The sequence below is a fragment of the Microcaecilia unicolor genome, chromosome 5, assembly GCF_901765095.1.
Source record: "Microcaecilia unicolor chromosome 5, aMicUni1.1, whole genome shotgun sequence".
Taxonomy (NCBI): domain Eukaryota; kingdom Metazoa; phylum Chordata; class Amphibia; order Gymnophiona; family Siphonopidae; genus Microcaecilia; species Microcaecilia unicolor.
In genome coordinates, this window is record NC_044035.1 from 43,402,137 (window position 1) to 43,417,205 (window position 15,069).

The following is a 15,069-nucleotide window of genomic DNA, read 5'->3' on the forward strand; positions in this document are numbered from 1 at the left end:
TAGGGGAGAGGAAACGATAGTAGATGATATGGATGAGCAGACTGAATAAGCCATAAAGTCTTTATATGCCATAATTTTCTCTGTTTCTGTGGTGAGGAAAACTTGCAGAATATGCCTCATGGCATTGTTTTTGTCCCCTCAGTATGTTTCGGTCTGTGTTTTATTTGTGTTTGTGGATGTGTATCTGTGCTTGCTGTGGATATATGTGTAGCTTGGAGAAAAGAGGAGAGGACATAGGCAGTTAGGAGGAATTGGGTAACTGCTGTGTTTCAGTATTGCTGTTGCAGCTGGAGCTGCTTCTCTTTTAGAAATACTTAGAAATACGTTGGACCATGTTTTTGGAGACCTTTTTTGTTTTTTTTAATTCTTGGTCTGGTCTGATTTGATTAATTTTTGGATTGTCTCTTCACCAGTTTTACCCTGTGCCTGATCTGATCCTGTTTCATTAAATTTTTGGAGAGTTATTTTGCTCGCAGACGGACGTTGTCAAGCCCTTACGTATAATCTCTTTTGGAAAGAAGAAAAAGCAGCCTGAGAGGAGAGAACAGTAACCGTTCGGTACTCTAGGCCAGGTTGCAGTTCGGGGAGGGGGGAGGTTAAGGTATTTTGTAGATTCGAAGTAATTAGTTAGCGAGACTCTGTTTTCAACAGGGCTGACCCAAAGCCTATGTGGACAGTGGGGTTCTACAGGGCGGGGGGGGGGGCGCAAAAATCACTCCCTATCCATTCTCTCCCCTGCAGTGGGTGGGACAAGGGCTCTAGGGGGCGTGTCACCAGGGTGCAATACCAGCTTGGGATGCTCCTGGCTTTCAGTGTTAGCAGGGGTGTAGCCAGACCTCAAGGTGGGAGGGGGCCAGAGCCCAAGGTGGGGGGGCACATTTTGGTCACTGCCTCCTCCACCACTGGAGCAGGTGGGGGAAGAGGGGTTGGTGGTTGGGAGGCGAGGATAGTGGAGAGCAGATTTATACGGTCTGTGCCAAAGCCGGTGATGGGAGGTGGGACTGGTGGTTGGGAGGCGGGAAGTACTGCTGCGCAGACTTGTACAGTCTGTGCCCTGAATAAGGCAGGTACAAATCAAGGTAAGGTTTACACATATGTTGTCTTGTTGGGCAGACTGGATGGACCGTGCAGGTCTTTTTCTGCCGTCATCTACTATGTTACTATGTTCCTCTGACCACTGCCGCCGCTGTAACATCTTGCCTGGTGGGGGTCCCCAACCCCACCAGCTGAAGTGCCACCGCCACAAATACCTTGGCTGGCGAGGGCCCCCAACCCCCGCCAACTGAAGACTTTGTCCAGTGCTGGTCTCCAGAGCCTCCGCATTGCCTTCCCTGCTCTCTCTTCCCCTCATGTCCAGCACACTCCTTTTAGTGAAACTCACTTTCACTAAAAGGAGCGTGCCTGACGTGAGTGGAAGAGAGGGCAGGCAGGACGAAGTCTTCAGCTGGCGGGGGTTGGGGGCCCAGAGCCAATTTGGGGGGCCAAGCCCCCATGGCCCCACCTAGCTACGCCTCTGTTCTTCAGTAGCCAGGCTCATGTGTGGCAGAAGTCAGATGATACTTCCAGGTTGTACTTCAGCTGGCATCATGGACGTCACTGAAATATGAGCCAGAAGAACCTCCTGAAAAGAGGTTTCAGACCCCCTGGGCTGCTGCATGAAGGTGTGGCTATGGGCAAATAGCCTCACCCTTCTGGTGCTTTGCCGAGGTCCCCCTTCCTGCTCTCCTCACTCTTCCAGAAGTTCATGCAAATTGTCTGATGCTTGATTTTTACACTTTGTCACCCAGAACTGATTATATGCATGTTATACATTAGAATTCTGAGTTACCTGTTAACACAGACCCCCTTTCAGGAAGGAAATCCATATCAAACATATAAACGGCAAGTGACCGACTCACCCGCAAATGCGCAGTAGAGTCGGAACGCTGAGAGTGTAGAAGTCCAAGCCCCGTTTCCACCAGCAGTACAGCCCAGTAGGGAGGAGGGCTTGGACATGGGCGTGGAAATCTGAGGAGGAGGGAGCAGGGAGGAATGGAGGGGGCGGAACTGAGGGAAACAGACGCAGCGATGGAGAACTGATGACACAACGATGGCGGAAAGATGGGGGGCGGCGGCGGGGACGGCAGAGCACAGGAGGTCACAATCGCGGTGGATGGGAGCCCGAGGATGGAGCGTAGGGGAGAGAACAGTTGATGGACACGGATGGATGGAGCAGATGGAAGGGGGGAGAGGAGGGTTGCTGGACATGGGGGGAGGGCAGGGGAGAGAGCAGGGTTGGTGGACAGGGACGGGGGGGGGGGGGGGGGAGGCCATAGGAAAGCAAAAAACTAGCCTGTTGTTACGGGCTTAACAGCTAGTATAGAAGTAAAGAGCAGTCTGTAACCTAGTACTGATACAATAACAGTGTACCTTGAGCACAAATTTGGAAAGTTAAGTAATTTAAATCCACATCCAAGGCTCGGTGATGGATATTTTATGTGCCAAAATGTGTGATGCTGTCTATCCAGTTTCATCCAGGGGAGTATGAGAGTGTTTGGGAATTGAGGGTAGAAGGAGGGAGAGCAGTTTTTAGATTTTTGCTTGTGATTGAATGAGCTGTCCCCATTGGCCAAATGGATAACTGGGCCCAACCACCTCAGCTGTGAAAAATGAGTTAGCCCATTTGTCTGTAAGACCATCCAGTTAAAAGGTTTACAAGTGGAACTCTGATATTCCCCAAAGCAGCTTCTTGCCATATTAGCTATGTCCAGTTGATCTCAACTTACAGATTTTAGTTCCAGACATCCATCACTCTGTTCTTATATGCGCCATCGCTTGGCTCCTAAATTCTGCTTTGCTGGCTGTGTGACTGTTTTCTTTTGTATTCTTGCAAAATTTCTCGGTCTTCTCGAGACTTTGTGTAGAATGGTTTGCAAAATGGAGTAACCTAGACGGATTTACTTACTGCCTTTTTGGAGTAAAGTGGTGTGGTAGCCATGTTAGTCCACGTTTAAAGATAAATAGAAATAAAAGAAAAGAAGATGATTTTTTTTTTAATTATTGGACTAACAATACATGTTTTTTTAGATTTCGAAGGCAGCACCTTCTTCAGATCAGAAATTTTGATCTGAAGAAGATGTTACCCTTTTTTATTGGACTAACTTGATACATTTTTTATTAGCTTTTGACGGTATTGTGTTTATTTTCTTTTCTATGTTTTGTTTTATTTATAGTTACTGCCTTTTGAAGAAATTCACTCAGGGCAGTGTATAGCATTTAGGCTGGTGGCTACAGTCAAACAGCTCATGTCAGTACAGGGGTGGCAGAAGTAAAAGGGGTAAAGGAAACGACTCTTTGTGGCTAAGGAAGAGGAATTGGGCTGCTTATAAAATAAATCATGTTTATGAAATAGTATACCGGAGCCTCTCAGAATCCACTTGCAGTTGCCGAGCTTCAGGTGAATATCATTAGTCCTGAGTGTAAACTAAATCTCTCTTCCTTTTACAGGTTGAAGTTGAGACCCACGAAAGGGCTAGTTGGGATTTTCAGAGCAGTTAATTTATACATGGAGTATGTGTAAGGAGAAATGATTTAACGATTTGCAGTGGAGTACTGGTGTGCTTAGTATTCTGGGACCACTTATGCTTCCAGCTGTATACCATAAGCTGACAAATGTTAAAGAAAAGGTTATGTGCAAAACAAAATTTGAGATGTGATTTGTTTGCAGCCTCCTGCCTAGTGAGACTCATTGGAGTTATCTTCAGGGTATTCTTCTGTGAGAGTAGAGGTAGATTCTCATTCCTGTTCTGTTCTGCTTTTTTTTCAGGTTGCCTGTGTGAATATACCGAAATAACCCACCGGTATCATGGCTATAGTACAGACGCTTCCCTTGTCAATTGATCAAAATTCAGAGGTGGTCAGTACCCAGCTCCATCCGAATGTGAGGTCACCTGCCACCCAGACCGCCATGGGAAGTGTCAGCAGCCTTATCTCAGGAAGACCGTACCATGACAAGCAGTATAAAGTCACTGAATTTGGTGTCAAGTGTCGTAAGGCTGCCCAAGTGCAGAGTTTTTTCAGGCAGCAGGATGGGCTTCTAAAAAATGGCTATGCTCCTCAAGACCCCGTCTGTCATGGATTGCCCAGCAAAAAGCCATGCTCTGTTTCAGGCGGCAGTGGGAGCTATGCCTATGTAAGTGAAGATCCTAAAAGGGAGTGGAATGAGAGTGCTTCTCCTAGCAGTCCTTGCAGCGATACAGACGATATCCGGGAAGAGAGGTCCCTGAATGGAAATATCAAGGGCCCCCCGCCCAAGCTGATTCCAGTTTCTGGAAAACTAGAAAAGGTAAATATTCAGTTTCAGTACTAAACTGAAAATAGGTGATAATTTTGTACAATTGGGGCCCAATAACCAACCCGTGGCAGTCTGCAGTTTTTGATCTACTGACAGTTGCAATCTGAATTAAACCTGGATATTCAATGCCAGGCTATGTCCGGGCACCAGCATTGAATATCTGAGTCTACGCAGCTACCTGAATGTTATCTGGACATTAGCTGGTATTCAGACTGGTGCCCGATTAAAGTTAGGACAGCCTTATTGGTGTCCTAACTTTATATGCATACTTACCTGGTTAGCAGACTGTATATTACTCCAGGAGGAATTCTGCACACTTTATTTGTAAATTTTTGTGCAGAATTCCCCTATTATAAGGGCTGGCATCTCCTCCAGGCATGTAATACCCACCCCCACTGCAGTTTCCCATGACCTTTGATGCAAACCTCCACCCCATTCCCATGGTACACACACCTTATCCACATTTGTTTTGCAGCCCCCCCACTCCCTGCATCCACACTCCATCTACCTTTTTTCCAGCCCACCCCCCGCACACAGACCAGCCATATTTTTTCCAACCTCCCTCCATTCACCCACACTCCATTCACCTTTTCTTTCTGGCTCTCCTCCCTGCACCCACACTCCATTCGCCTTTTTTCCCAGCCCCCCTCCCTGCACCCACTCTCCATATACATTTTTTCAGACCACCCCCCCCCCCTCCCCGCACTCTCACCGGTCCAGCATGGTAGGAGGAGGAGCTGCAGAGGCATACATCTGGCTGCTTTCTGCTCTTCGCCATCCCGGGCCTGACGGTTCCTTTGAGCCACATGGGCCTCCATACAGCCATGTGACTTAAAGGAATCAACACAACAAAGGAGGAACAAGCCTGATATGCAGCTCCTCCTCCTATGTGCTGGACCGGTGATTATGTAGGAAAGGTGGGAGTAACTTTCTGGTTGCCAGTATCTGTGCTTCTCTGCCTGAAAAGGCAGACTGCATAGAATTCTGCATGGGAAAGGCAGAATTCTGCGCAGTCTGTGGAGGTGGGGAATTCTGTGCAAATTTTGCTTTGAGCATTTCCCCCCAAGAGTAGTGCGGGCTGTTCACCCAGATAAATCCCTTCTCCACCCCTGCCACTGAATGGGATGGCGTTGAGAGGCGATATTCAGCGGCACTGCATAGTTAAGCTTAAGCGCCTCTGAATATTCCCACCTAGCCTGTTCAGCGTGGTTAAGTTGGCAGGAGCCTCTACTACCCATTTAACCCCCTTTGACTATCAGGCCCTCGGGAGGGGGGTGGGGGTTCGTATTAGTGTTCTGTGGTTTTTTTTGTTTTTTTTTTTTATAACCTGATCTACTGCATCTATGAATGAAGGTACATACTAGAGTGGAGGGTTTCATAAAGAACTAGAGAATCTGTGCTCTCCTCCCTTCCCACCCACCCCAACCCTCCATCCCTGATTCCCTTAATTAGCGGAAAGAGGAAAAGTACTATGGCAGCCAGGTGTAGAATGAAGGGAAGTTTCTCCCTTTAGTATCTACAGGGAATTTGTTTCCTTTCTGAGGCACAGGGTCAATAGTGTAAACCAGATGCTTACCAGACAGAGACCCAGCCACAGAGTCAGCAGGTAATACTCACCAGGAAGGAGAGACAGTCTGCAGAGCAAAGCAGATCAAGGAGTTAGATTAGAGGATTTAGACAAAAAAACTTAGAGCCAGCAGACTGGATTAAAAGCATAAAAAGGACTCAGGAGAACTAAAGTAAGAAAGGAGATGATTATGTGTGTACTGTCTTAGCTGTCTGTGGTTGGCCATGTACTGGTTTCTTTGGAAGGGGGCAGAGCAGGATTAACTCTTTGATGGGCCCTAGGCAAATAAGGGGTTAATTCTCTGTAGGTCGCCTAGAGTTAAGAGGCTGGATGATGCGCCTAAGTGCAGATTCTGTAAAAGCAATAGAATATTAGTGCAAGTACTACTACTATTTAGCATTTCTATAGCACTACAAGGCGTACGCAGCGCTGCACAAACATAGAAGAAAGACAGTCCCTGCTCAAAGAGCTATGTAATAAAAGTGAGCCAAGTATAGGACAATCAAGCCATTGTGACATCACTGATGAGGTTGGCTCTTATTGGTGGCCTGAGGCATTATGACATCACAATATTAGCTCTGGTTACAAGAGACTACTACTACTACTATTTATCACTTCTATAGCGCTAAAAGGCATACGCAGCGCTGTACACCATACATGAAAAGACAGTCCCTGCTCAAAGAGCTTACAATCTAATAGACAAAAAATAAATAAAGTAAGCAAATCAAATCAATTAATGTGTACAGGAAGGAGGAGAGGAGGTTAGGTGGAGGCGAGTGTTTACAAGTGGTTACGAGTCAAAAGCAATGTTATGCGCATTTATGCGCTTAACTTTAGGCATTTTAACACTTGCCGCTAGCTCTGTGACTGTTGTAAATTCTGGCACCTAAGGCAGTTAAGATTTAAATGCCAATATTCTATAGCCCATGCACATAACTGTTGGGCATGCCCCTGACCTGCCCGTGCCCCCTCCTAAGTCCACACCCCCTTGCAATTACGCGCTCTGGATTTTCCAAACACTGTTGATAGATACTGTTCCTCTCACTTCTCTGTAGAGGTTAAATGCTGCTGGACTGACTCCACTTTTTGCTGAATTTATTTATGTATTTTATTTTATTTATTGTAGAGGCTTGATGTACCACACAGGGTCCAAGCTGGCTACTGCGCGGTTTACAGTAATACAATAAAAGAAAGAGGGGGAGGAGACAGCAGGGAGGGGAGACTAAGAGCAGGGTAATCCAAAGGCTTCAGAGAACAGATGAGCTTTGTGCAGAAATTTGAATCTGGAATACTTGATGGAGATGAGGTGGGAGCGAGCTCTAGAGGGAAAGGACCAAGGAAACTAAAGGAGGATTGACCGAGAGATGGTCAAGCAGGAAGAGAGGGCACGGTTAAGAGGTTGGCAGCAGAGGAGCGTAGGAGATGCAGAGGGACATAAGGGATCACAGGAATGGAGGGCAGGAGGGACTTGAAGACAAGGCATAAGATCTTAAATTTTATCCTAGCAGAGACAGAGAGCCACTGTCCTAGATGGAAGAAGAAGAGTGACGAGATCAAAACAGTAGGAATGATGTAAGAACTTGACTGCTGTTGACTGTATCGGCTGAAGACGTTTAATAGAATATAAGGGAAGACCAGCAAATAGAGAATTACAGTAGTCTAGGTGTGAAATAACAGAGAAGAAGAGAAAGAAGGAGGGGCTGCTTGAGGACAGGATGAAGGGCAGGAACATGGTGTAGCACAAAGAAAGCAGACCATATGACAGCGTTAATGTGAGGCGAGAAAGTGAGTTCGGAATCAGAAGTGACACCAAGGATTTTAACAGTCTCAGAGAAGGAAAGGGAGCAGCCCTTAATTAAGGGTGGAGGAGTTGGGGAAAAATTATGACCTCACATATGGAAGAATTAAGAAACAAACGGTTGTCTTTCAACTAGGTGGAGACATGAATTGAGCGGGAAAGCACGGGGTACAAATGTAATAAATAAATAAAGAAGACCGGTATTGAGCATGGAGAGAGGGGCAGAGGGATCAGTAACTCTAGAGGATTTGAATGTCATTAGCAGAGCAGAATGGAGTGCAGCCTTGTTCCTGAATGACTGTAAGAAGGGGTGACTCTATTTCACTGCTTGGGGGAGAGGTTTGTTTTTTTTTTTTAATATTTCCCCAACAGGTTTACTGCTATGCTTTGTGAGCTAAACACAACTTCGTGCATGTGACACATGCACGTTTCGACTTATGTATTGTGAACTCCTGACGCAGGCAGTCTAGCCGAAATACGACCCATGTCAAGTCCCTGTTATTTGCCACTTATTTTTATTAATTAAAGTTTGTCAAGAGTCTCCTTTTTTGGCTCCGCACTGGTTATCTCTGCTGTGTTTTGCTGCTGCTACTGTTAATTAGCCCCAATTAGGACCGTATAGCCAACAATTGGTCATTAATACCAATTAGCAACTATTTAATCTATTAAGTTACACATGCAGCTGTCATTGTTCTATAACACCTGCATGCAGTTTGGTGCACCAAGCATAAAATTTTGTGCACGATAAGAGGCCCTTTTACAAAGGCGCATATGGGCCATTGCATGTCCAGCGTGTGCCAAATCTGCATTACTGCCTGGCTACTGCGTGCCGCAGGTGGTAATTCTGAATTTGTCGTGCGCCGAAAACACGTGGTAGAAATATATTTTCTATTTTTTACCACGTGGCGCTTGCCCGGCGGTTAACGGCAGTGGACGCGCGCTGCATGCCTGCTGCCCAGGTAGCGCGTGATACCTTACCGCTAAGTCAGTGGGTGGCGGTAAGGTCCTAGGCCGAAAATGGATACGCGCTGGTTTCTCATTTTACCACAAGTCCATTTTCCAGCCCTTAAAAAAAGGCCCTTTTTCCAGGACGCAGCAAAAACTGGCCCAGCGCGCACCCAAAAGGTTCGCTCGCACTGCCACAGGTCACTTTATGCCACGGCTTAGTAAAAGGGCCCCTAAATGCATTGAGTTCCTCACGGTAATACAAATACATTTTAAAACTCCTGTCAGGTCCCACGTAATAAGAAGTACTGCTCGCTGACTCCTTCTGCGCAGAAGACAGGGAGAATAGACGGGCCTTTGTGGGCAAATGTTGTTTTGGGTCTGCCACTCTTCTTTCTGCCAGGAGCTGACTTTCCATGGCAGATATCTGTCTTGGAAAAAGCACTGAATTAGCACATCTGTGAGGGCTCCTCCTAAACATTTGGGCCCTAGGCATATGCCTTGTTTGCCTATTCTTTAATCCCATCCTGGGAGGGAGGTAGTGTTGACCTTTGAACTTTAAACCAGGGTGGTGCAAAAAATGACTGTGCCCTGGAATTCTGCATGGCTACTGTTAACATGAATTTAGTCTAAATGTAATTCAAATACCTTATGCCTTTCATAAGAATTAAATTGAAAGTCAGTGTGTAATGAGACATTCTTAGTGAGTTAATGTCTATTTCTACAATTAATCAGGAAGATTTACTCATTTGTAATAAATGTTACTTTTAAATTGTGACTCTTATTGTTGGCTATATAGATTGGCAAGCCAGTGGTATTGGGTCAAGGATAGTTACTAAGTTCTGCATGTTCAAGGTTTTCTGAAATTTTCCAAATACAGAAAAAAGGGATCACAAAAATTTGAACTGGGAACCCCAAGAAGTGATACTTCGCATATACTGCAATACTAGAGAAATAAAAACAGAAATGCATTTCCCTACTAATGAACACAATACAAGGACATTTGCTTTGCACATTTCTCAAAGCTAACATATTCCACTTAATGCATTCAAAATAAAAAAGGTTTTTTTCTACCTTTGTTGTCTGGACATTTTATTTTTCCATCATGTTGGTTCCACATTCTCTTTTCTTCTTTTCTGTCTGTCTTCTGCTAATTCTCCTTCAAGCATCTGCTGTCCATATGTCTTTTCTCCTGTCTTGTTCCGTTCCCTCACTACACCTATCTTTGACATACTGATCTTTCTTCTTTAGCTCTTTACTGCCCCTCTGATTCCTCAGTTTTCAACCTCTTTCTCATCCCTCTCTTTTTTTACTTTTCAGCTACCTATCAAATTCCATCTTCTCTCACCCACTAGCTCTCGTATTTCCCATCTTGCTCCTTCCCGCAGCCTTCCATTCTCTTTCATCTTTAATCAATTCTGCGTAACATATTTCTACCCCCTGTAATCACTATCCTCCTCTCATTCATTTCCTTGCCAGCCCCCCCCCCCCCCCCAGTTTGGCCTCTCCCACATAGTTTCACCATTTTCAGCATCTTCCTCCACTCTTCTGGCCCTGCTCCGTCTTTCTCCCCTCCCCACCCTTGTAGCCTGACATCTCCCTGTCCCTTCCACTCCTTCTCAGCATCTTCCAATCCCTTCTCTCTTCCTTCCTGCCCCTCCAGCATTTCTCCCTCTCTCTTCCTTCCTACCCCCTCCAGCATTTCTCCCGCTCTCTTCCTTCCCTCCAATTGTCTGGGATCTTTTCCTCCTTTCTGTCCCTGGATCCAACATCTTTCCCTCACTCTTTTCTGTCCCTGGATCCAACATCTTCCTCTTTCCCCTCCTATGCATATCTCTCCATTCTTCTCCTCCACCCCAATGTCCAACCTCTCTTCCCTCCTCCCTTTCTCCCACTGTTCATGTCCAACACTTCTCCCTCTCTCTCCCTATTCACCTCTCCCTCCCCTCCATCCCCATCACCCCTATGTCCAACATGCCTTCCTCTCTCCCCATCCCACCTCACCCCATCTCTAACAATCCTCCCTCCCCAAAACCATTCAGCATCTCTCCCTCCCGCCCCAACCACAGAATTTCTCCCTCTGTAACCCCACACCCCATGCAGCATCTTTTCCCTCCCTCCATTTCCAACAATTAACCCCTCCCTTCCACCCTGCATTTTTCTGCAGCACCCCTTTCCTTCCCTCCCCTCCACCCCCATGCATTTCTCTGCCAGTGAGAATCACTCCCGTGCCCCCTATCTACCTTCACAAAGATTTCTGTCAAAGGGTTACTGCCAGCAGCAGCAGCAATTCTCACACTCTGCCTGCCTGTGGCGAACCTGGAAGCCTCCCCCCTCTGAAGTGTTCCGCGCAGGCAGAAAAAAAAAAGAAGTTGTGTCGACTAGGGGTAGCGGTACGCAGCAGCAGAGGGAAGGCTTCCAGGTTAGCCACGGGCAACGTGTCCAAATCGCTTCTCTTCCGGCGGTAACCCTTTGATAGGAAATATTTGTGAGTGAGCGAAGGAAGGGGAGGGAAGGAGATGCAGGACCACAGGAGCCTCCGGAGTCCAGACTGTTCTCTCTATGCCGGCGCTTGCAAGAATACAAAACCGCTGGGTGGGCATGATCCCAAATTGGGTGGGCCAAGACCCACCCGTGGCTACTTGACTTTAGGCGATTGATTATAAGAAACCAACTTTCTGTCTGTATTGGGGTTGGAATCTGATGGGTTTGGGGGGATTCTTTATTGGGTGTATCAACCTATAGCGTGGGTGCAGTTTCTTAATGTTTAATGAATTGTGCCAATCAACTTATTTTAGCTTCATGCTCCTGGAAACTTAACAGAAATGTTTTATGTAAAGGACAATACACTAACTGATAGTGTTGGAGGTGGAGGTCCAATAACCTCCACTGCTACATTCAGCACAGCACCTTGACAAGAATGGGTGGTGGTGGGGAGGGAGGGAGAGAGAAGAGTTTATCGAGTAAAAAATAAAACTGTGAAGCGTCCTTTTTTGAAATATGTAGCAACATTGCTATTAGAAATTGGTCTCTCTGTGGTAGTTTTAAGGTCTGTTATGCTGCTTTTCTGTATTTGTCTCACCAATAAAAATTGTTTGAAACTACTACTTAACATTTCTAAAGCGCTACTAGGGCTACGCAGCGCTGTACAATTTAACATGGAAGGACAGTCCCTGCTCAAGGAGCTTACAATCTAAAAGACAGGTGTACAATCTAAAGACAAGTGTACAATCTAAAAGACAAGTGTAGAGTCGATCTGATAGGGCATACTATATTTCTCGAAAGGTTAGGTGCCAAAGGCAGCATTGAAGAGGTGAGTTTTAAGCAGAGATTTGAAGATGGGTAGGGAGGGGGCTTGGCGTAGGGGTTGAGGAAGATTGTTCCAGGCATAGGGTGAGGCAAGGCAGAATGAGCGGAGCCTGGAGTTGGCAGTGGCGGAGGAGGGTACTGAAAGGAGGGATTTGTCCTGAGAGCGGAGCACGTGGGTGAGCAGTAGCTAAAAGAAAGGTTAATGGGGGGAAGGGGGCCTGAATGTTGAAGTAATTTATGAAAAATCTATACATCCAACTGTCTAAAAGGGGAAAAAGTAAAGCCAGCGGGTGGCAGGGCTTTGGTAGTTTCTCGCAGATAATTAGTTTGAAGGGAGAGGGGTGGGAATGGCAAGTTTTCTTAGCATGGGAAGCAAGCATTGTTGCCAGGGTTGCGGTCTTCCCGCAACACTGGGCGGGTTTTCTTTGAGCAGCTGCTGCAAACTTTCGGCGGCTGTGGGGTGCGGGTTTGGGCTCTTCTCCTGTGGCTGCTGTGTGCTTTTTTCCGGGGCTTCTATTGGTCCAATTTGGTCCAATAGAAGCTTTTCCAGGGCTTCTATTGGTCCAATTTGGTCCAATAAAAGCTTTCCCGGGGCTTCTATTGGTCCGATGTGGTCCAATAGAAGCTTTTGAGGGGCGTGGTCGACGTCAGGGGCGGGGTTAACGATGTCAGGGGGTGGGGCTGGTGACATGGGAGGCGGGGCTGGTGACATGGGAGGCGGGGTTTGACGGGCTGGTTTAGGGCTGATTTTGGGCGGGGAAAATTTTTCCCATCTGGCAACCTTGGAAGCAAGTTAACAGCTACTCCTCCCAGCTAAAGAGAAGGGCTGATATTCTTCTGCAGGCTCTCAAGCTTTGTGCTAAGGTAGTCAGTAGTGTAGGCACGGGTAGCTGGGCAGGCTCAGGTGTGGAGGAGGGGGAGGCAATGCACAAGCGATTCTTGTCTATCCCTTCTCTTGGGGTTCAGTCTGAGAACCAGCCAGAATGAGCAAAGAGGAGGGTCAGATCCTGACCCACAGGACCTGCAATCTGGCTCCCGAGAATACCACATCTGGACTTCTCATGCCCTAAGAGCAATCTGTTTCCACTCTCCAGACTCAATTAATATGTCCCCATTCAATACATTTTGCTGGATTTACTTATCTCAAAAATGTCCACTGTTGCAAAAAGTGGTTTTCATTCCACCTTTTAGATCCTGTAAGAGAGCAAGCACTATATCAATAACTGTGAGTCAGAATGGGATCTCTAATTCCAAAATAGTTTCAACAGGCCTCCACAGAGGTTAATTTATATTGACCTGTAGCATCCGGCTGGAACAGGAGTCTGCTGGGTCTGTAGTGCGTGGGCCTGCTGCTGCTTTTTGTACGAGGCTGTACATCTCATCTCCATCCTTTTTTCTCACAGCTGCTGTTAGAAATATTAAAATGTTCAGACTCTTTTATTGGGTTAGGTAAACATAACCTTGGGTTCATTAAGCCCTGTCTGTGAACATCTGGCTACCAGGGCACAGTCTGCAGGCTCCAAGCAATGAAGTCCATATTTCTCTAAACCAAGGGTTTTTAACCAGTGGTGCCCGTACCCCTTGCAGGAAGAGGTCAAGCAGGTTGTAGAGAAGGGTCTTGAAATGTGAGGCAATTTATTGAAACTTTCTAGACAGAGTATGCTAGTCTAATTTTTAGCGACATGTTAGCAATTAGCACTGTTAGCGGCTAACAGCAACATACATAGAAAAATGAAGACAAAGACCACATGGCCTATCCAGTCTGCCCATCCGTGACGTATACTCTTTCACTCCCTTACAGATCCTATGTACTTCTCCCAAGTGTCTTGAATCCAGATTTAGTTTTCGTCTCCACCACCTTCACCAGGAGGCTGTTCCACGAATTCACCACCCTTTCCGTGAAGAAGTTTTTCCTCAGGTTACTTCTGAGTCTGTCCCTTTTCACCTTCATCCTATGCCCCCTCATTCCTGAGCTTCCTTTAAATTCAGACTTAACTCCTGTGCATTTGTGACAGGGAGGTATTTAAATGTCTATCATATCTCCCCTCTCCTGCCTTTCTTCAAAGTATATATATTGAGATCTTTAAGTCCATCCCCATACACTGTATGATGAAGACCACTGACCATTGTAACTGTCCTCTGGGCCAACTCCCTTCCTTTTATATCTTTTTCAAGGCACGGTCTCTGGGATTGCACACATTCTAAATGAGGTCTCACCAGAGACTTACATAGGGGCATCGTCACCTCGTTTTTCCTACTGGAGTCTCACAATGTCACATTTGCACTTAAACCAATCACTAACATATCTAAAAAAAATAGTCTTGAAACCCCACCCCCATTTTAGTGTATTGACTGTTTCTTCTGCCATTTGCATCTTTAGTTTCCTGACTAATTTATCAGCTTAGCTTCTCTTACTTTTTCTAGTTATTATTGCCTGCTTCCTCTCTCTGCGATCTCTTGTAGTTCAGGAAGGTTAACCTCTTTTTCCTTAACTTTTCAGCTACTACTTTTGAGATCCAAAGCAGCCTTCTTTTCCTCTTACTTTTATTTACCTTCCTTACAAAAAAGGTTTGTTGCCCTTACAATAATTCCTTTCGGTTTTGCCCAATTAGTGGACACATAGTTTAGGAAGAGGGTGTCAGGGTTTCATTGATCAGTTAAAGGGGAGCAGAAACCAAAAAAGGTTAAGAACCCCTGCTCTAAAATGTGCTGCTTGAGATGGATGTGTGATATGCAGGGGCATAATCGAAGGGGTGCCCAAGTTTTCCTGGGGCTGTCCTCGTAAGTCGGCTCCGTAAGGGGGCGTGGAAACCCGTATTATCGAAACAAGATGGGCGTCCATCTTTCATTTTGATAATACGGTCGGGGACTCCCAAATCCCAACATTTAGGTCGACCTTAGAGATGGTCGTCCCCGGTTTTTGGCAATAATGGAACCGAGGACGCCCATCTCAGAAACGACCAAATGCAAGCCCTTTGGTCATAGTTTCCATTATCGCCGAAAATCGAGGACGACCATCTCTTAGGTTGACCTAAATTTCGCGATTTGGGCGTCCACGACCATATTATTGAAACGAAAGATGGACGGCCATCTTGTTTCGATAGTATGGGTTTCCCC

The 15,069-nt window shown here is 46.2% G+C and overlaps 1 protein-coding gene across 2 annotated transcripts in view; it reads left to right on the forward strand.

The window, feature by feature from the left end:
• Window positions 1-15,069, forward strand: part of LZTS2 (leucine zipper tumor suppressor 2) — a 251,618-nt gene that overhangs the window by 220,978 nt on the left and 15,571 nt on the right. For both annotated transcript variants that reach the window (XM_030204779.1, XM_030204780.1), the window contains one exon: window positions 3,806-4,324. In XM_030204779.1, the coding sequence (XP_030060639.1) occupies window positions 3,845-4,324 (480 nt within the window). In that variant the 5' untranslated portion in view covers window positions 3,806-3,844. The remainder of the gene's footprint in view (window positions 1-3,805; window positions 4,325-15,069) is intronic.